This window comes from Dasypus novemcinctus, chromosome 12, assembly GCF_030445035.2.
Source record: "Dasypus novemcinctus isolate mDasNov1 chromosome 12, mDasNov1.1.hap2, whole genome shotgun sequence".
NCBI classification, from domain to species: Eukaryota; Metazoa; Chordata; class Mammalia; order Cingulata; family Dasypodidae; genus Dasypus; species Dasypus novemcinctus.
The window spans coordinates 43,892,412-43,915,138 of record NC_080684.1 but is presented as its reverse complement, the minus strand read 5'-3'; the positions used below and the strand labels follow the sequence as shown (position 1 = coordinate 43,915,138).

The window sequence follows — 22,727 nt, the reverse complement described above, 5'->3', positions numbered from 1 at the left end:
CAGGGTATGAAGATCCTAAGACATGAAATTAACATAAAATAGGTATTTAGGACTGGAAAAAATAAAACTTAGTTCCCCCTATAAAGGCAAATTTTCAAATCTCTGCAGAAAACCAAATTACACAGTAAATAGCCCCTCCTCAAGAGAAGCGTATATCTTACCTTCAAACCCACACCATGAGAGAGAATAACTAGATGCCAGAAAACAAACAAAAAAACGGGGCATAATAGAACTGAGAGAAAATTTAAACACATCTTAATAGAATCATAAAGTGATGAAATTGAAAAAGAACCAAATAGAAATTCACAGTGAAAAATGTCAATGAAATAAAGTAAACCACTGAAGGAGTTAGTGAAATGAGAGCTATCACATAGAGAGTTTTAAAAAGACAGAGGGAAGCAGATGGGGCTCAAGTGACCGGGCTTCCGTCTACCATATGGGAGGACCTGGTTCGATCCCTGGGACCTCCTGGTAAAAGTGGGCTTGCACGTTGAGCCACACAGCAAGATGATGACTCAACAAAACAGAGACAAAGGGGAGAGTCAAGGCAAGACGCAACAGAAACCAGGACCTGGGGTGGCACAAGTGACAGGGAACCTCTCTCCACATTGGAGATCCCTGGGATCAAATCCCAGTTAATCCTAGAGGAGAAAACAAGAAGAGAAGACAAAAAAAAGAAACAGAAACTGAAGGTCACACAGCGAATGGACACAAACAGCAAAACAGCAGGATTGGGGGGGGTGGCGAGGGGAAAAAAGATAGAAAACAGGAAATAAATTGAGAAGAGATTGAGAGCTACCAAGGTACATTCTTGTTTATATGACAATTTTTTAAAATGGAGGAAAAGGTAATAAAACTATGAATCTGACAGAAAGCAAGAATGAAGGAAAGAAAAAATTAATAGAAAACACAAAAATTTATACATACATATATATGTACATGTATGTATATGGTGGCAAAAAGTTCAGATTTTACAGTAAAGTTTAACTCACCTCTTAAAAGACTAGTGCAATTAGATTTTATTTTAATCTCCATATACCACTAATGAAATACCTTTAAAACAATAAAACAATACAAAGTTTGAAAGTCTTCCTCCATCTTATGGATTTTATGGTTGAATACTATCAGGGTGAGAAAGTACCTTTGAAAGTGACAGCGATTTGTTGCCTAAGAGACAGGGCTACCGTTAATTAAGAACGATAGCTGGGCTTGCCCTCCTGGACGCCCGGAGATGCACACTACAGCGCCTCCTACCTGCTGGCCTCCCTCGGGCAGTGCCTACTGCAGCACCAAGGACAGCAAGAAGGTCCTGTCTAGTGTGGGAATCGAGGCACATGACGAGACCGGCTCAGCATGGTCACCCGTGAGCTAAATGGAAAAAACATCGACGACTCCATTGCTCAGGGCATTGGCAAGGTGGCGGTGCACCTGCCGGCAGGGCTGTGGCCGGATCCGCTGTCCGGGCTCTGCTGCCCCTGCTGCCAGCTCAGCCCCTGTTGCAGCAAAGGAGACAGAGGAGAAGAAGAAGGAGTCAGGAGAATCCAACGATGATAGGGGATTTGACTTGTTGGATTAAATCTCTGCTCCCTTGCAAATAACAACTTCTCTATCTACCAAAAAAAAAAAAGAAATGATAGCTGAGGAAGTCCCGCCTTGGGAGTGAAAATAAGTTACCATTTATTGACTTCTTCCTCAGTCTTAATTGAAGCCTGCAAAGGAAATTGAAAAGAAGCATCTGAGAGGAACACATGCCGTATTTTATGAAAGCCCAGACTCAGGAGGAGAATTTGGAGTGTGCAGTGTCTTGGAAACCCAAAAGGGAAAGGAGAATTCAAGAAAAAAAGTAAGGATAGTTCAAGTATAAATAGGATAATCTGCATATCCGTGCTGAAAAAAAGTTGACCAGAATGAGTATTGAGAAAGAGCCTTTGACCCTATCTTTACAAGGACAGCTTAGTAGGGTTTGGGGGCTAATAAAAGGAAATTAAGGAAGAAAATGGGAAAAGGTTGAGGAAGTGTGGCCTTCTCTCAAGCACCTAAGGAAAGACAGAATGGATGGTGATAAGATAAGCAGGCTCAAGGGAAAGTGTCTTGGGATATGCAATAACCATATTTTAAAGATAAAGCCTTAATTATTTAGATCACTTGAGGGAATGAGTTTCCTGAATACCCATCTTTTCAGGATGAGCTAATGCTGGCTTTTTAAAATACAACGTTTATTTTCCAAATACTAAAGGTGTTTAACTATCAGGGTACTCACTTGCCTTTAACCATGGAATATACTCTTCCATGACTTAAAACCAGCTGGACATCTTTCAACCATTGCCCCATGACTGGGATCTGATTTGCCATTAGACTAAATGACCACCAAGAACTGTTTTGAGTTCTTGTATCTGTTTTTTTTTACATCTTTTTTGTTTGTTGTTTTTTTACTATTAACCGTCATTTCTCATAGTCAGCTTGCCATAATTTTCTATGTCTGCTCTACCAGTGAACTGGGTTCAAGTGAATGCAGTATTTATAAATGAATCTACTCTCTATATTGACTTCAGGTTTCTGAACCTGAAAAGCTGAGATCCACATCCTGACCAGAATAATAAACGTCATCCTGATATTGATGGTGACCTTTTCCTGTGTGATTATGGCTCAGAGCATACATTTTAATATAAAACAAAGAGTAGCAGACCTGAAGTGTTACTGGGGGTCTCTTCTGAATGTATATATCTATGAGGTGCAGTTCATGGATTTTTGTGACATTGATTTTGGCTCTTTCAAGGCTTTTCTGTTTATTTCCTGATCTGAGCAAGAGCAGCCCCTTAGAGATAGATGCTCTTTCCTAGATGCTTACGTATAACTTACAGTCTTCTGCCTCAAAGTTGGTGATTTTCTTAGTACAGATAGAAAAAGAGGGTGTCCATTCTACTTACCTACCACCCATTCTCCAGGAGAAATGGTGTTTATTTTATAGTAACTGAAATACCCTCTTTTCTGTCACCTACAAGGTGTGCTATACTTCTTTCTGCTACCATAGACTCTATGACTTGGAGTTTGTAGCAGTTTGATATGGTTACAAATTCCAAAAATAGATATTGGATTATGTTTGTAATCTGTCTATTACTGGGTGTGATTGAGTTATGATTAGAGCTCTGATTGGGCCGCATCATAAAAGGCATGGCAAAGGACAGAGTTGGAGCTTTTGATGCAAGGGTCCTTAATATTAGAGTTTTGATGTTGGAGTGTGGTGCTGAAGTCTTAAGCTGGAGCCCTGGGAAAAGAGACAGAGCCGTTTGCCTGATAGTCTACAGCTGACCTTGGGGAGAGAGGCAAAGCCTAGAGAGCCTCATAGTCTACAGCTGACCTTGTGGAGAAAACAGAGGAGCTGAGCCCAGAGAAACCCAAGAAGCCTGAACCCTCACAGATGTCGGCAGCCATCTTGCTCCAATACGTGAAAATAGACTTTGGTGAGGAAGTAACTTAGGCTTTATGGCCTAGTATCTGTAAGCTCCTACCCCAAATAAATTCCCGTTATAAAAACCAACCAATTTCTGATAGCACCAGCACCCCTGTGGCTGACTAATACAGACTCTTAACAATCCTGAGGTGTTTGCTACAGCCCATGTTCTTAAATAATGCAATGATAGGGCTAGATGAAGGTCTCTTTTAATATGAGTCTGCAAATTCATAAGGGATCTTTTTTACTGACTTTATTGAGAAATAATTTACATGCCATCAAATTCACCCTTTTAAAGTGTACAATTCAGTGGGTTTTTTTATTTTTTAACTTTTTATTTTGAAATACTATCAAACTTACAATTACAAAAATAATGCAAACCCCATATAGAGAATTTCAGTGTACCCCCTATTCTCCCATACACCCAGATTCATCAATTTTAAAATTTTGCAACATTTGCTGTATCATTCTATCTCTCCATCAATTGATGTATCCATCTACTTATCAATTCGTTTTCTAAACATTTGAATATAGGTTGTATACATCAGGCTCCTTGAACACTTAATATTGCTATGTACATTTCCTAAGAACAAAGCTGTTCTCATATATCCACCTTAGATTCAGTTATCAAGCTCAAGAAATTTAACATTGATTTAAAGCTTATGAACTATATTTAAATTTTTTCATATATCTTAATGTCCTTCTCTCCTCCCTTGTTAGATTCTGTCTTAGTCTGCCAAAGGCTGCTGATGCAAAATACCAGAAATATGTTGGCTTTTATAATGGGAAATTTCTTAGGGGTAAAAGCATAGTTCCAAGGCTATGAAATGTCCAGATGAAAGCATCATCAGAGATGCTTTCTCACCAAATTCAGCTACTGGTGATCCTAGCATTCTGCCTCATGGTGAGGCAAGATGGCAGGTCTGGTGGTCTCTCTCTACCTTCTCCTGCTGTGGAGCTCAGCTGTGGGTGATCAGGCATATGACTCACCTATTCAGCCTTGAGCTGCTCCATGGGCCTAACCTCCTGGGAGTTTTGTTGCTTCAGTTTCAGCTACTAGCAATCCTCCAGTCCTTTCTCATATGGCAGAATCAAAATCTTGGTTTCCCCTTCTGTGTGTGTTTTTTCTGTCTCCATTTATATAAGGCCCTAGTGAGAGGGCAGAAGCCCAACCTGAGTCACGCCTCACTGATGTAATCCAATCAAAAGCAATCTAATCAGATGATCTAATCAAGGTTCCTTAACTGAGTCCAATGCAATCAAAGAATCTCACATCCACAGGAATGGATTAGTTCAAAAATATAATTGTGGAGGTGATTCACCAAAATCAAACTGTCACAAATTCCATCAAGGATAATATATTGCATTAAATTGTCATTGTCTCTTTATTCTTTCTTTCTTTTTTTACTTATTCTTTCTTTTTTTTTTTTTTTTTACATAAACGTTCCCATCTCATCCACCCCAAAGCATACCATTCAGTGGGATTAATCACACTTACTGTAGAGTGGTATGCTTATCACCTTCCATTACTAAAGCTTTCCCAAACAGAAAGTCTATATGCATTTCCTTCTGCCCCTAACAACCTGTACTCTATTTCTGTCTCTATGAGCTTGCATATTCTGATATTTTCTTTGTAGTTATCATAGAGCTTAAATGTAACATCTTGCATCTGTAATTTAATTTACTTTGGTACCAACTTAACTTTCATAGTATATACAAACTATGTTTCTGTATTCCTCCATCTCCTCACCTTTATGTAGTTCTTGTCACAAATCATGCATTTATACATTGTGAGTCTTAAAGCACTGTTTTCCCATTACATTTTATGTTTTGCCATTTGGGTCCTTTAGGAAGTAAAAAGAGTTACAAAACCAAAAATATACTAGTACTGGCATTTATATTTATGCCTGTCTTTATTCTTAACAAAGATCTTTATTTCTTGTGTGGCTTCAATCTATTGTCTGTTCTTTCCTTTCACCCTGTAGAGCTCTCTATAGCATCTCTTGTAGGATCCATCTAGGGCCAGTAACAAACTCCACAGCTTTTGTTTATGTCTTAATCTCTCCCCTCATTTTTTTTAATTTCTCCATCCCCACCCCCCCTACCCCCTGGTGTCTGCTGTGTCCATTCACTGTGTGTTCGTCTGTGTCTCCTTGCATTCTCCAGGGCACCGGGAATCTGTGTCTCTTTTTGTTGTGTCATCTTGCTACGTCAGCTCTCCGTGTCTGCGGTGCCATTCCTGGGTGGGCTGTGCTTTTTTCATGCAGGGCAGCTCAATGCAGGGCACACTCCTTGCACGTGGGCTTCCCTACACGGGGGACATCCCTGCATGGCACAGCACTCCTTGTACGCAACAGCACTCTGCATGGGCCAGCTCACCACATGGGCCAGGAAGCCCTGGGTTCAAACCCTAGACCTCCCATATGGTAGGCAGATGCTCCATCAGCTGAGCCACATCTGCTTACCTTTCCCTCATTTTTGAAAGACAGTTTTGCCAGATATAGAATTCTTGGTTGGCAGTGTTTTGCTTTTAGCACTTTAAATATGCCATCTCAATACCTTCTTGCCTCCATGGTTTCCAATGAGAAATTGACATTTAATCTTATTGAGGCTCCCTTGTACATGACACATTGCTCCTCTCTTGTGGATTTCAGAATTCTCTATCTTTGGCATTTGACAGTTTGATTATACTATGCCATGACCTGGGTCTATTTGAGTTTATCTTGTTCAGGGATCATTGAGTGTCTTGCATGTGTATATTCTTGTCTTTCATTAAATTTGGAAAATTTTCAGCCATTATTTCTTTGAATAGTCTCTCTGCCTCTTTCCCTTTTCTCTTTTTGGGATTCCTACAGTGCATACATTGGTATGCTTGATAGTGTCCTATAGGATCCTCAGGCCCTGTTCACTTTCATTCATTCTTTTCTCTTTCTGTTCTTCGAACTGGATGATCTCAATAGTCTTATCTTTTAAGTTCACTGATTCTTTCTTCTGCCAGCTCCAATCTGCTGTTGAGCCCCTCTAGGAAATTTTTAATTTGTCAGTGTATTAGTCAGCCAAAGGGGTGCTGATGCAAAATACCAGAAATTGGTTGGTTTTTATAAAGGGTATTTATTTGGAGTAGGAACTTACAGATACCAGGCCATAAAGCATAAGTTACTTCCCTCACCAAAGTCTATTTGGAGCAAGATGGCTGCCAATATCTGAGAGGGTTCAGGCTTCCTGGGTTCCTGACGTTCCTGGGGCTTGCTTTTCTGTGATTTCAAGGTTCCTTCTTTCCTGGGGCTGGTTTCTCTTTCCTCTGCATGCTGACTTCCCAGGGCTCCAGTTTAAGTCTTTAGCACCAAACATTAAAAGTGCTAACTCTGTTCTTTGCCATGCCTTTTGTCTGTGTGTCCCCACCAACCAAGGAGTGGGGACTCAACATCCTAATCATAACTCAGTTCTGCTCAGGTACAGATCAGTTTACAAGCATAATCCAATATTTCCTTTTAGAATTCATCAATTATATCAAACTGCTACAGTTAGTGTGTCTTCAATTCTGTTTGATTCCTTTTTATAATTTCCATCTCTCTATTGGTACTCTGTGCTCATCTGTCATTTTCTTCATTTCCTTTAGTTCTTTGTCCATGTTTTCCTTTAGCTCTTTGAGCATATTTAGGACCTTTTTTTAAGTATTCTTTAAGGGATTTTTAAAGTACTCCCCAGATCTGATCCTCTCCTCACTGATGGTTTCTAATGCTTTAATTTTCTCCTTTGCCTCGACCATCACTCCCTGTTTCTTTGTATGTTTGTAATCTTTTACTGAAACCTAGACATTTTGATATTTTAGTCTGGTATCACTGGAATTTAGACTCTGGGGCATTTCTTCTTTACTGTATACCCTGCTAGTGTTAGGCTTGATCTTTTCTTGAATGCCAGGAGCTAATAAAATATAAAAAGGAAAAAAGAAGAAAATACCTTTCCCAAACTTTGCAGATGGACCTGCATGAGGGCTGTCTTTCAAGGTTTTTCTATACAGTGAGTTTAGAGAGTAGCTTGAGGCCAAAGCAAAGGGTCCACTCTGATCTGTTCTGCACATGCATGCAGCTTGTCTCAGGCATACACATTTAGCTCCAGGAATCCCCGTTAACCCAGATACAAATGTCCCATCCTCCCTAGGAAAGTTTCTTCACGTTATAGGGCACTACACTGTATGTCCTATAGCCACCAATCCCTTGTCTCAGGCAGGATGACTTGACTGCTCTCCATAGCATTCTGTAGGAGAATTTAGTGAGCTGCTTCTATACACGGGGTAAGCTCTGAAATGGCTAGTTCCTCAGACCAACACCAAACAGATTGGAGCAGGCATCTACACAGGATGGGCACAAGGACTAGTCTGCTCCCTCTGGAACCAGGACCAGGGATCTGCACTGGAAATGTGGGCTGGCTCGGTGCCAAGCCAGTGAGGCGCTATAGAGGGGTTAACCGGGGTACTATAAGATCCTAACCATTTTTAAGTAGCCTTTTTCTTAATTTGGTACTTTCCCTGTTATTGCATCTTTTATCTTTTTTCTGGAGCTTTGAGAAAGATGTTGCTGCCAGTTCTTGCTAGTTGTGCAAAGCTTTTATGGGGGAATGGAGTCCTGAAACATCTTACTCTGTCATCTCATTTGTGGCAGGTCATAACAGTTTTGTTGTTGTTGTTTGTTTTGCTTTTTTGGTGTTTTGGGTTTTGTTTTGTCTTTTTTTTTTTTCCTTTTAGTTTTTATGTATTTTACTTAATATAACTTCATACATTTTATACAGCTATATTAATGTTTTCAGTTAATGGGTCCAGATCTCACTGACACCGTAAGAGGTTTTCATGGAAGAAATAGGCTTCTGGTGTTTTAAATTCCATAACTCAGAATTTTAAAGTCAAGGCTGAGACATTCCAAGTAGGGAAAGTTCACTAGCAATATCAGGGTGGTCTCTTATAAAAGGCCCACAAGCTCGCTTCCAAGAGGCCTCATAGAGTGACGTTTATTATCCTGGTGATGTACGAGAGTCTGGCCCTTAGCTTTTCAGGTTCAGAAACAGCTTTAATCAATGTACAGAGAAAAGATTCATTATATCAGAGCTGGACTCCCCTTAACCAAGCTTCTAAGATAGATATGTAAATCAAAATGCCAGTTGACATTTATACAGAGAAATATAACTAATATTCTTAAAGTACAAATGACTAGCTTTTTCTTTCCCAGTAGGCAGGCCTACATAGCGAGGCAGGTCATAGTCAGAAGGATTTTTGGTGAAGAAGAAATCAGAACAAAAGTGAATCATATGATTAATAGCATAGGCTGAGAGAGTAATCTGTCTCCCTCTATATATGCCCCTGCCAGTGGAACCAAATTTCTAAGCCTCCCTCTGCCCTGGTTAATGTTTGAAGTAGATACTGGTCAATGTTTTGTCTCATTTGTCATGTATCAAGGCTAACCAAGATCAATGCCCACCCAAACCACCTACCATGTTACATTCTTTCTCCAGATGTTAATAACTTCCATCAGCTTATCGTCTTGTCTTGGAAGTGTGGGAGGCAACCTTTTTCCTTAAGTTTATAGTTTAAATCTCTATGAATAATCCATTTTTAAATTTCGGGGGGAGGGGGTCCCTCACTATACCTACATTGGCCAGGAGGAGCAGGTGGCACTGATAAGGGTGGTAGGGCAGCGCACCCACACCGAGGTATGTCAGTCATTTACACATCGCCTTTGCATTTTTGCTATATTACTGTGCCACATGCACTATTATTACTAATTTACTTTATTATTTTTTTTTTAATAAAGATTTATTTATTTATTTAATTCCCCCCCCCTCCCCTGGTTGTCTGTTCTTGGTGTCTATTTGCTGCGTCTTGTTTCTTTGTCCGCTTCTGTTGTCGTCAGCAGTACGGGAAGTGTGGGCGGCGCCATTCCTGGGCAGGCTGCTCTTTCTTTTCACGCTAGGCGGCTCTCCTCACGGGCGCACTCCTTGCGCGTGGGGCTCCCCCACGCAGGGGACACCCTTGCATGGCACGGCACTCCTTGCGCGCATCAGCGCTGCGCATGGCCAGCTCCACACGGGTCAAGGAGGCCCGGGGTTTGAACCGCGGACCTCCCATATGGTAGACGGACGCCCTAACCACTGGGCCAAAGTCCGTTTCCCCTAATTTACTTTAAATCAACTTATTTTTTAAAGCAAACATATTTTAGATTTGTACACTCTAGCCACAAACAGAAAAAAGACTATCTTTTGTCAAAAAAGGATTCTAGCCCTAAAAATAAAAATATTGAAAACATAAGTTCGTGTTTTTCCATGTACTTTTTAGCTAGACACTTTTCCGTGGAAGGCTTTGCACCTGATCATATCTTTGTTAAAGATACACTAGCATCAAACTAAGACACTCTCCTCGACGTGATCAGCAACGTCAAAAGAGGACCGAGAAGCAGAGGAGGTTATTTAATGTGTTTAGTGCCTTGTCTGCCTACTGCCTAAAAAGTAATCTCACACTAGGCACCCCACATTCTGGCAAAAGATGACCTAGGCATTTTGTGGCTTTGAAGATATTTGAAGACTGTTTGCACAGCTGCAGAGATAACGCCTCCTTCCATGCCTCACCCTACCCCAGATTCTGCCGGAGGCCTTTACTGACCGTGTCACCCCTGCTTCTTCCTGCACAGGTATACACTGGCAGCTCAGGACCTGGTGATGCGTGCTCGGGGCGTCCTGAAGGACAGAGGATGGCGGATATCTAATGACCGACTGGGCTCAGGGGACGACATTTCTGTATATGTCATTCCTTTAATACATGGAAACAAACTGTCATGAAAACAGCCCAGGGGGCTGGGAGGATGGAGGGGAAGAAAGGTGGGGTACCTCTTTGTGGGGCGGGTCTGGGAAGTGCACTGGCTGAGTTCCAGGTGATGCAAGCTCTTCCCAGCTCAGGCTGGACTGGTGGGGAGTTTGCTGCCCAAAGGCCTTTGGCTGTGCTTCAAGATGACCATTAGATTTCAGTTTCCTCTTTAGTAACAGGTCTGGATGCTCAACAAGAGCAAAACACAAAGGCTGCTATTGCGTGTTATGTTTCTGTTGATCCCTTTTCTAGGCCTCTTAGATGGCCATCTGCCTGTTTTGGGGCACATACATCTTATTTATTTTCTAAAGAATAGCTGGGGCAGCCATTTGCAGGTGTAACTGGCAGAAGACTCTTCAGCCTATCAAGCTGCCAACTTTTCTACAGGTTAAAAGTGCTGTGTTGGAAAGTTGGAGATTATACCTCAGAAAGTGTAAGCACCCACCTTCTAGTAAGCCTGAGATTTATTTCAGGAAATGCTTCTTTCTCTTTTTCTCTGCCTCTTTTGTTTTGACAGTAGGCTGAGGCAGGGATTTTGGGTTTTTTTCCTTTTTGACATTCCTTCAATCTATGTTTTTCCCTTTCATAGAACAGGTCTGGGACTTTCCAACTCCTCACTGAGGAATTTGTGTGTCAAAATCCAAGCCAGGCGGTCCCCGTAGCCTCCACCCCATACCACCCAGGCAGCCATCTGGAGCAAGGCAGAGTGCTGTCTTTGTTGTATAACTGAATTTGTTGCCGGGTTGCATTTTCTTACCAAATCTGTGTTTTTCTGAAATGTGGGTGTTTCTTTGGACCAACAGTTCCTCTATTGTCTTGGTCCCCCTTGTGGCTTGAGGCTTCTTGGTAAGAATCTAGGTTTCCGTTTCTAGAATGGTTGACCTCCCCCTACCTGCTGTGCTATGGGGAACATGTGAAGCAGTGTTTAACAGAGCAGATGTCAGGGAAGTTGCTTATGTCAGCCAGTTCACCATACCTTATTTGAGGACCATTCCCCATTCTGTATCCACGTCCCATGGGACATCACTGTCCCCCAAAGCCACTCCAAACACAATGTAAGTATCCGAAATCTGTCACACAGCGGTTCTACTTTCCCCATCATCTTGGTGCAAGTCCTACTCAGGATGGGCCTTTAATAAAAGTAAGCTTGATTTTGGTTGACTGGTCGTTCTCATGCTTCATGCTCTGCTCCCTGTTCCTTTTCCAAAGACTCATGCCCTTGTTACCCACTAACTGAGACCCCAATTCTCACGTAACTCTACTTCCAAGTGTTCCTCAAAAGAGAAGCAGCAACAGAAGCAGTAGACACCATTGTCTGCCTATTGTTTCTCTGCCAGGAGGAATCGCAAAATAGATTTTGAAAAATAACATCATCTCTTGAACAGACTACTTCTCAGTATTGGGGGAACTTCTGAGAGTTAAGTTCAATTAATAAGTGTTCTTCCTGCAGACCTACTGTGGTGTCATCACCATTTGGGCAACTTTGTGTAATTAAAACATGTACTGCCACAATAAAGAAATAGGTCAATGATAGGACCCCACAAAATGCTAGAGGGCTAATCCCAGTTCTCATGTTTGTTTGAATTCCTTCTCCAAAGGAGAGAAAATAGCCAATCCTCCAGGGTACAAAGTCACCTGCATTCCTGGAATTGTAGATACCTACTTAGGAAAGGTCTGAAGCCTTCTCACTCAGGAATGAATTCATTCTACTCTATGGTAAAATGCCTTGGTACTTTGGGACCTCATCTACCAGGTATTTGCTAAAATGTAGGCTGGCAACAATCTGACTACTACCTTTCCAAGATTCGTTATCTGATAGGTTTTATTCTCCTTTCTACAGCTATTAGTCACCCCCAAGTGTCTCTTTGGGGAGAAGTTTGTCATAAACCATTTGCTTCCCTGGCAGAATATGATGATATGGGAAAACATTCAGGCATCATACAATAGTTGGCTCACTTTCTTCTGCCCCAGCTACCAAAATCCTGTGCAAATTAGAAACTTAAAGAGGTCCCTGGCCACCTTATTTGGGAAACCATCCTCACAAGCAATCACCTCTTTCCAAAGTTCCATTTCCTTTCATTTCTTTCCATTCCTGGACCTCTATCTGGGCCTGACCTTGAGCTTCAGTAGTTTTATTCATGTCACTAGAGTGAGAATTTGAGTGTAGATAATCAGTAAATGTCGTGACACCCATCTACTCAATTTACTAATTCATCTGCCACCAAGGCACATCGCAGACAAAACCCTGGAACATCCTTCTTCAATTTACCCTAAAGTCTTGAGCATTTAGTCCTACAGGTCTTAGTTAGAAATGTATCCAGGTACTTCGTATAAGCCATAGGAAAATAAGTCCCCTTGGGTAGAAAGATCTTAGTACCAAGCTCAAGCCATGTTTCTCTTTGGGGAATGGGAGGGAGACTACAGAAAGGCAAATAATTCAAAAATGGAAAAATGATTTGTTAATGCCCACAACAGATCTGTGCAGCAATTCTATTGCTGAGTAAATTGAGCTTACTCTGTTGTTGGCCTTATTTTTCACCTAGGCTCCAAGTTACCCCAACCCAGAATTGTAACTATGTTTACATAACAGGAAGACCCTTGAAACTTTCCTGGAAAGGTCAAAAGGTAACACTCAAAATTCTGCAAAAGATAATTATACATGGTTCTGAAATCATGTGTATCTGACTGATAACCAAATCTGCTTGCCCTAATAGCCTCAGAGGAAGACTTGTTTAATAAAAAGCATTTGGTTTCCTAGTCAATTCTTTATGGTTGTCTTGGGCAGGGAGGGGTGGCCACTTCGTTTAACGAGAGGCTCTTTCCATTCTATAGCTCTTTGTTGGACTGGCCTCTACTCTTCAGCCTATTTGGTGACACTCCCTTCCTTAAAGTGAGCATACTCAAATGCCATCCCTGTTTTGCAGCGTTTTGCTAGGTAGTGACCAAATCTTTGCTTTTGTGACACCTAAAATCAGAGCAGTGTTGGCAGTCAGAGAGCTAGACAAGATGTGCTGTGGTTCTGCATACTTACCTGCTGTGCTTGGGGAATCGGGGCTGTTTAAATTTTAAATTCTTAGCAACTACTGTCATGGAGCTGCATTTAGCCAAGTGGGGCCTGCCGCCTTCATCCTCCCTCTAAGCATTCTTCTACTTCTTGGAAAGCATTGCAGCCATATGGGGATACTGGCAGGAAGAGGGTCCTAGTACCCAGATTTGGCCTCAGATCTTGGTCATTCGGGCAGGGTTTTTGGCTTACCAAGAGCATTAGTGTGGAAACACTCAAGGAAATAATCTCCTACATCTTTAAAATTATGATTCTGCTCTTGATCTCACTTCCCTCCCCTCCTTCCTCATCTGCCAATCAATTTTTTATATAAGGCCACAAGTAGTCGGGGGCTTTCTTAACCACCACAGTTTGAGGGTCTAACCTTTCCTTAAGTGACCCGACATCTCCAGTCTTTTCAGGGTGAATATGTTAAGCTTTCATGAGAGAATTATTTTTATTAAGCTAGTGCCTCTGAGACACTTGGAGAGAGCAATGAGAGACCCTGTCTATGCAAAGAACAACCAGGCTGATCCTATGATTTACCAGATTGAATCAAAATAGTAAAACATTCTCAGGCCACAGGATAGAAATTTATGTTAGGAACTTGGATTTTTGAGGAATTACAGTCATAGAAAAATGCTGCAGCCTAAACACTGTAGCCCACCTCTCTGAGCAAATTTTTGCTTTGTGTGGGCCATGTGGCATATGTGTGTACACTGGATTTTTCAAAGAACACTACACAAGCAGCCCAGCTTTCTCTTCTGTGAGCACCGTGACTGTCGGATTTTGGGTGCCAGTCAGGGGAGTACTGCTGTTGTTAATCCATAATGTTATTTGTGTAAATAACTTTATTTTTTTTCTTCTTCTGTCTTAAATGAAGTTGTGTTCATGTTGCAACCAGGTATAGACAGTGACCAAATGAAAGTGTAAATGTGCTATTGTTTTCTACTGTGATGTAGTTGAAGGAGAACCTCGTGTCCTCCGCTCTCCCCATCTTCCATGAATATTTTGTGTTTGGGGAGCCCTGAGGTTGCTCTTTTACCCCTGTTTTGCCTCCATTTTCTTTGTCTCTTCTGGACACCCAGAGAGGCCATGGTGGAGATCATTTTAAAGGAATGCACCAAGATCTGGGTTTCCAAAAATATCCTGTATAAAGTGAATGAGAGGAATCTGCCTGAAAATGGTTTCAGAACCATGTACCTTTATGCTTTGTGATTGTGAAATATTGACTTTTGTAACCCAAAAATGAAAACTGTTTAGTAAAGGGGATTTCTTTAGTGTATTTGAAACTTAGGTGCAATGTTCCATGGAAAAGCTAAAGAGATGTATATGCTCTATGACATTTTAAAATAAAATATTATATATATGTATATAGGACATCTTTTGCAAAACTTTTTTATGTCATTTCTTTGAGTTCACTGTGAAGTTTCTTCATATCAGGTAATGGAATGGTATGAGCGCATTGCGGCCGACTCCTGGGTTATCAGCTGTGAACACAGACTCAAAAGAAAATCCAGAGGGGTGTGATGCTAACACTATAAGCTTTCACGGAAATAGTAGTAGAGGCTAATACATTTCAAGTATGCATCCAGAAGAGCTACCATGGATATCATGTGGTAAACACATGAAGCATTCAGAGAAAGTAATTACTCCCAAGAGGTATTCTCAAAGGGGAGGGCAGTGCCTAATCTTGCTGAAGACAGCATGAATTAAGAGTGTTAGTCACTCAAGCATCTTAAGTAACTAGGAAGTGTTGGTACAACAACCTTCTTACAGAGAACAATGATCTTTACAGACAGGGGAAGATATCTGCCATAACTACCAAGGCTTTTGTGTGCTGTCTTAGCATCCACCTTACTTTGGCTAAGCTACTAGACTCAACACTGATCTAGTTAATAGGCATCTTTCCGATCTTGGGTCACAAACATCTCCAGAGCCCAAACCTGCATTTGTGGCCACTACCCATACCACCCACACACCTCACCCAAAGCCCATAGCTGGTCCCAAATGATAAACTAATCATCCCCGCTGCCTTAAGTCCCATTCTCTTTTCGTGATCCTTTGCTTTAGCCACCTTGACTCCTGCAGGAAATCTAGCTTCCACTCCTGGACCACAATAAAGGCACAAGCCCCGGGGTCCCTTTTGCTCTGCTTATGTGCTTCCCACCTACTGGTTGAGCTACCCAAGGTGAACACACTTCCTATGGCCCCTCATGAAACCCCTCTCTCTGGGTCCTGTGAGTATTTTTTTCTCATGCATTAATGGCCCGGTTTCCCCTTATGTCACACCTGACCTCCAACCGGATCCAAATTTAAAATCCAACTTAACTAATTCAAAATAGCATCAAAGAATGCTAATTCTGCTTAGTTCTAGAATCCAGGAAATTAAAAGTATTCTAGAAAAATAATGTTAAAAGTGATCAAAGTATTGATTCACAAAAGAAAGCTAAAAAAGCCTCGGATTAGACACCTGAAGATTAGGTAATTGCTTCTCTGTGGAAGGTCAAAGAGTCTTCTAGTATCTCTTATGAGCGGTACTTAGCTTATCAAGATTGACTCCTGAGAAGTGAGGTACGTAGATTGTCTCCAAAAATGACTGTCAACAATGACTCCCATCCATATTTGTAAATGCTTCTCCCTTCAAGAGGTGAAGTCTATTTCCTGACCCCTTGAATTTGGTCTGACTTGGCGACTTGCTTTGATTAAGAAAGTGCAGGAGTGATACTCCAATACTTGCAAGCCTAGGTTTCGGAAGGCTTGCAGCACCCGTTTTCACTCTTGGAAGCCAGCCACCATGTAAAGGTCAGACTAAATTACTGAACGATGAGTGGTCACATGAGAGAGAAACGATGCCCAAACGTTGCCAGTGAGTCTGTCTTTGATTGTCAAGCACCCGCTGAGTCACTCAGATGACTCCATGAGGAGAGAAGCCCAGCCAGCTCGGGGTGTCCAGACCATTCCACCGGAAGCCACAGACCTCATGGAGCAGAGAACCCCGAGCTCTTCTCTGAGCCCAGCTGAGCCTGCCCAAATCCCCGACCCACAGAACCATGAGCAAATAAATAGTTTTTGTTTTAAGCCACTAAGTTTGGATGGTTTCTTACACAACAATAGATACCTGAAACAAGGTATAGAGAACCTGGCTATTGGTGATTTGGGGAAAAATGGTTTACAATATAATTTAAAAAGAAAATAACATTGAGAAAGTTATGACTTTAGAATAATCCTCTCTGTGGAACCTGATAGGGTAACTGAGAAGGGGGAACCAGCTTATAGCAATAATGTGGAGACTTAATTGATGACCACACTAGGATCTCACTGAGAAATCTCCATACCTTCCTGCAGCTTATAATGATCATTATTCGTTTGTTTGTTTTTTAAAGATTTATTTATTTCTCTCCCCTTCCCCCCCAACCCCGGTTGTCTGTTCTCTGTGTCTATTTGCTGCATCTTCTTTGTCCGCTTCTGTTGTCAGCGGCACGGGAATCTGTGTTTCTTTTTGCTGCGTCATCTTGTGTCAGCTCTCCATGTGGGCGGCACCATTCCTGGGCAGGCTGCACTTTCTTTCGCGCTGGGCAGCTCTCCTTATGGGGCGCACTCCTTGCGCGTGGGGCTCCCCTACGCAGGGGACACCCCTGCGTGGCAGGGCACTCCTTGCGCGCATCAGCACTGCGCATGGGCCAGCTCCACACGGGTCAAGGAGGCCCGGGGTTTGAACCTTGGACCTCCCATGTGGTAGACGGATGCCTAACCGCTGGGCCAAATCCACTTCCCAATGATCATTATTAGTAAGCCAGAAAAATGATTATACTGGGACTGTGGGCCTAGAAGGAGAAAACAAAGGTCCTTCCCCACTAACTTACAATAAGAGCATCTCATGTTATACCATTTATGACCCTGGAGAGAGTCAAATGCATCTTTGGCTCCCAAGACGATGCTGATTGAGAGTGTTAGATTATATCTGAGGGAAAACAAAGATGTGTGAGTGGGTGAGTGTGTATATGTGTGTGTGTGTTGAATGTTCTGTATATATTGTCCTTTAAAAAATCCATGTCCAAAAAATATTAACCTTGTTGCCATCCCAGTTTGTTTGTTTTTTCATTTAACTAAATGGCAGGCCAAATAGTGAGTTTTATAAGTCCTAGCAATTGTTCTGCTTTTGTAATTTGCTTTTTCTGTTATTAAAGCCCTAAAACGACTGCTGTTTTCTTAGTACCTCTCTACATTTTCAGTCTTTTGTCTTTCACCTCTGACAAGATTTTCTAGTTAACTAGCTAGCCTCCTTTGTTTTATTTTCTAGTTAACTAGCTAGCCTCCTTTGTTTTATTGATTCCACTTTAGCTGCCGCAAGAGTTTCAGAAAGTAACTGAGTGTGGGGTGGGGGCGGGGTGGACCCTGATTGCCTTCCAGGGACTGGGTCTGATCCATTTGCTCGTCCAAGGGACCATGGTCAGTGATCTGGACAGTCTGAATGAAGCCCTGGAGGACAACACTCCCCTGAAAGGAACAGGCAAGTTTTCTTTTTCCCCCTCTTTTTAAAATTTAATTTTTGTAAATCTAGTCACTGTAAAGTAGAAGTAGGTGAAGTCACTCAGATAGTAACGCCCAAGGTGTGGGAAGGAGTGGTGAAAGGGTGAGGGGGCAAGCAATGAAGGCAGGTGGTAGTTTTGATATGAAAGTGGGGGAAAAGGGATGTTGCAGCAGCAAAATGTCCCAAACTAAGTCATCTCACATACCAAAGACTTTGCTGGAAGAGGTGTGGTTAGTAACCAGATATCTCTGATTTAAACCCAGGAATTCCTGAACCCACCAATAGTGGTTGTAGCAGTTTAATGTTATTTATGAATTCCAAAAAGAAATATTGGATTATGCTTGTAATCTGATCTGTACCTGGGCATGACTGAGTTATGATTAGGGCATTGAGTCCCCACCCCTTTTGTAAAAAAGCATGGCAAAGAACAGAATTGAGGGTTCTTAATGTTGGAGTTTTGATGTTGGAGCTTGAGCCCTGGGGAGAGAGACAGAGCCGTTCGCCTGGTAGTCTACAGTTGACCTTGTGGAGAGAGGCAAAGTCTAGAGAGCCTCATAGTCTACAGCTGACCTTGTGGAGAAAACAGGCGCTGAGCCCAGAGGAACCCAGGAAGCCTGAATCCTCACAGACGTCAGCAGCCATCTTGCTCCAAATAGACTTACGCTTTATGGCCTGGTATCTGTAAGCTCCTACCCCAAATAAATACCCTTTATAAAAACCAACCAACTTCTGGTATTTTGCATCAGCACCCCTTTGGCTGACTAATACAGTGGTCTTAGTAGTTCTGAATCAGACATCCTTTCCCTGTTGAATCTGATCAGTGAGAAAAAAGTTGGGGAAAATTTTGGAGAACTATAAAACCTCTATTCTCATTGTCCTAGGTAGAAAGAAAAAAGGAAAATTTCCATTCCTGAAAACCTTAAACACGAGGCAGGGGACATTTGGTCAATCTACCAATTGTACAGTTGAATTTGAAGGAAAATTAACAGTATGGTTTATTCTCATACTTACTGTTAATAAAAAGGTAAGTGTTATCATTACTAGTATGCTTTAAAATACAATGCAAATACACTGAAATGTTTATAGATAATGTGTTATATGTCTGGGAATGGGGGAGTGGATGAGCATGTAGATGAAACAAGACAGGCCATGTTGAAGAAAGTTATCCAAACTTGAAATGAAGCAAAAGGATGGCTGCATGTTCTTTCCAATGTCTTTCCTGGAATATTATCTAACAGGCTCACCCAAGGATTATTCTTTAAGTCAGAGGTCAGCAAATTTTTTCTGTAAATGGCCAAATATGAAATATTTTAGGCTTTGTGGGCCTGTTTGGTCTCTGTCTTAACTCTTCAACTCTGTTATTGTTGCACAAAAGCAATAGGCAATCTGAGTGAGGAACTGTGCCGAACCAGTATAAAGTCCAGCTTTATACCTTGATCATAAAGAATTACATCATGAAAAGGTGTACTTGGGGAAATGAGCTTGCTGTCTCCTGTGAAATGAATGAAGAAAGTCAAATATATCAATGAACACTAATAGCCTATTGTTAAGGAAGAATCAGGTAGCTCAGTAATCATTTATCTTGCTTTATGGATTATAAACAGGACAATTTATAAATTTGACAGTTCTTTATTGCTAAGACAGTCCTTCATTCAATGTTTGGCCACAATGATGACAGATACATTAGAATTGTGGGTTTTTTTTTTAAGATTTATTTATTTATTTATTTCTCTCCCCTCCTCCCCTGCCCGCCCTAGTTGTCTGTTCTCTGTGGCTATTTGCTGCATGTTCTTCTTTGTCCGCTTCTGTTGTTGTCAGCAGCACGGGAATCTGTGTTTCTTCTTGTTGCATCATCTTGTTGTCCCTGTGTGGCACGGCATTCCTTGCGTGCATCAGCACTGCGCATAGGCCAGCTCCACACAGGTCAAGGAGGCACAGGTCAAGGAGGCCTGGGGTTTGAACCGCAGACCTCCCATGTGGTAGGCAGACACCCTAACCACTGGGCCAAGTCTGCTTCCCAGAATTGTGGTGTTTTATTTGCTCAAATCTAAGACACCATGAATTATATAAATCTGTTATCAAGTTAAAACAGTTAAAAACTTTAAAAAAATAATTACAAGGAGAAAATTAACCCATTATTTGCCACACTCAAGCCATAAGGCAAAGGAAAGTATGCAGGTATTATATTTTTACTATTTATTAGGCCCTTACTATTAGTTAGGTCCTATACTAGGTACTTGCAATGTGAGTTCTTTTATCTCCCTCTCAGGTAATTATTATCCCCATTTTACAGTTGAGGAAATAACTTAATTCCTTTGTGGTCAGTGGGCATACTTTTTATGCTTTCAATCCTTTTAAATTTATTGAGGCTTATATTATGACATAAAGTATAGCCTATCCCAGAGAATACTCCTTGTGCACTTGAGGATGTGAGAATGTATATTCTGCTGCTGTTGGATGGACTGTTCTATAGATGTGTGTTATGTCTAGTTGGTTTATAGTGTTCATTAAGTCTTATATTTCATTGTTCTCCCTAGGTTTTTCTATTCATTACTGATAGTGGGTATTGAAGTCTCCCACTGTTGTTGTTTTTTTTAAGATTTATTTTTTTTATTTCTACCCCCCCACACACCCAGGTTGTCTCCTCTTCTGTGTCCATTCACTGTGTGTTCCTCTGTGACGGATTCTATCCTTATCAGTGGCACCAGCAATCTTCTGTGTTTCCTTTTTTGTTGTTGTTGCATCATCTTGTTGTGTCAGCCTCTCTGTGTGTGCGGCACCATTCTTGAGCAGGCTGCACTTTCTTTCGCACTGGGCGGCTCTCCTTACGGGGTGCACTCCTTGCACGTGGGGTTCCCCTACATGGGGGACACCCCTGCGTGGCAGGGCACTCCTCACACGCATCAGCACTGCTCATGGGCCAGCTCCACACGGGTCAAGGAGGCCCCGGGTTTGAACTGCGGACCTCCCTTGTGGTAGGCGAACACCCTATCCATTGGGCCAAGTCCACTTCCCGTCCCACTGTTATTATTGATTGTTTATTTCTTCCCTCAATTCTGTCAGATTTTGCTTCATGTGTTTTGGGGCGCTATTGTTAATAGTATATATGCTTATAATTTTTATGTTTTCCTTATGGATTGATCCTCTTATCATTGTAAAATATCCATCTTTGTCTCTAGTAACAATTTTTGTCTGTTTTTTTTTAAAGAGTTATTTATTTACTCCCCCCTTGCAACTTATTCCTTATCCTTTTGCTGTCTCTTCTCTGTGCCCATTCACTGAGCATTTTTGTCTGCTTGTCTCCCTTTTGTTGCGTCATCTTGCTGTGCCAGCTCTCTGCAGTGCATGGGCCAGCTTTTGCCTTCACAAGGAGGCCCTGGGACACAAACCCAGAGCCTCCCATATGGTAGATGGGAGCCCAACTGATTGAGCCATACATGTTTCCCTGTCTGATATTAGTATAACTACACCAGCTCTCATTTGGTTCCTTTTGGTACTTTACATTTTTCCATCTTTTTTACATTCTTCCATCTTTTTACTGTCAAACTATTTGTGTTTTTTAATCCAAAGTGTGTCTCTTGTAGACAGTGTATTAGTCTGGGTTCTCTAGGGAAATAGAACCAACAGAAGATATCTGTAAATAGTATGAGTTTTATAAAATTTTTTCATGCAACAGTGGGGATGCATGAGTTCAAATTCCATAAGGCAACCTGCAGGTCATGAATTCCAGTGTAGGTCCTGAATGAGCTCCTCAGGAGATGCTGGCTCTCTGAAGTAGAGATGGGAATTCTCTCTCTGAATGCTGAAATCACTTCTTTTAAGGCCTCCAACTGATTGGATGAAACATCATTCACTGCTGAAGGCAATATCCTCATTTGAGTGTAGATGTCATCAGCCATAGATGCAATCAACTCACTGATGGTTAAAGTCCATGAAGTGTCGCATTACAATTAGCCCAGTGCTTCTTTGACCAAATAATCAGGAGCATTACTGGGCCTAGTTGACACATTAGCCTAACCTTCACAGACAGCATATAGTTAATCATGTCTTTTGTTTTTTTTTTTACTACATTCTGCTAATCGCAGCCTTGTGATTAGTGTTTACATCTAATGTGATTATTGCTAAATTAGGATTTATTTGCTATTTGTTTCCCATGTCCTATGTCTTTTTCATTCTCTAATGTGCATTGTCTTTTATGTTAAAAAGGTATTTTCTAGTATATCATTTTAATTCCCATATTGTTTCTTTTATTATATGTTTCAAGTTATTTTCTTAGTGGTTGCCTTGGGTATTACAACTAACATTTTAATGTTAAATATATAGTTTGGATTAATGCCAACTTAATATCAATAGTATACAAAATTTTTCTCCAAATATGTATCTCCATTCCTTCCTCCCTACTTTGTGCTATTATTGTCACATCTTTATACGTTATACTTTATACTTTGTGCTATTATTGCACATCTTTATACGTTATAGGCCCATCAGCACAGTTTAATAATTATTGCTTATGCTATCTTTTAAATCATATGAGAAAAGAGTTACAAATAAAAATGCATTTTTGTAATATTTTATATTTACCTATGTATTTACCTTTACTGGTGCTCTTTATTTCTTTATGAGGATTCAAGATACCATCTATTGTCCTTTCATTTCAGTCTGCCAGACTCCTTTAGTATTTCTCATAGGCAATTCTTCTAGGGACAAGTTCTACCTGTTATTGTCTATCTGATAATGTCTTAATTTTTCCTTCATTTTTTAAAAAAGATTTATTTATTTCTTCCCACCCTCCTTGTTATTTGCATTTGCTGTGTCTGTTCATTGTGTGCTTGTCTTCCTTTTTTTAGAA

General features: G+C 41.2%; 1 protein-coding gene across 2 annotated transcripts in view; it reads left to right on the top strand.

Moving 5' to 3' along the window:
* Positions 1-14,717, top strand: part of PPM1H (protein phosphatase, Mg2+/Mn2+ dependent 1H) — a 320,891-nt gene extending 306,174 nt beyond the window's left edge. For both annotated transcript variants that reach the window (XM_058308360.2, XM_058308359.1), the window contains one exon: positions 10,129-14,717. In XM_058308360.2, coding sequence (XP_058164343.1) covers positions 10,129-10,276 — 148 coding nt within the window. In that variant the 3' untranslated portion in view covers positions 10,277-14,717. The remainder of the gene's footprint in view (positions 1-10,128) is intronic.
* The last annotated feature ends 8,010 nt before the right edge of the window (positions 14,718-22,727 follow it).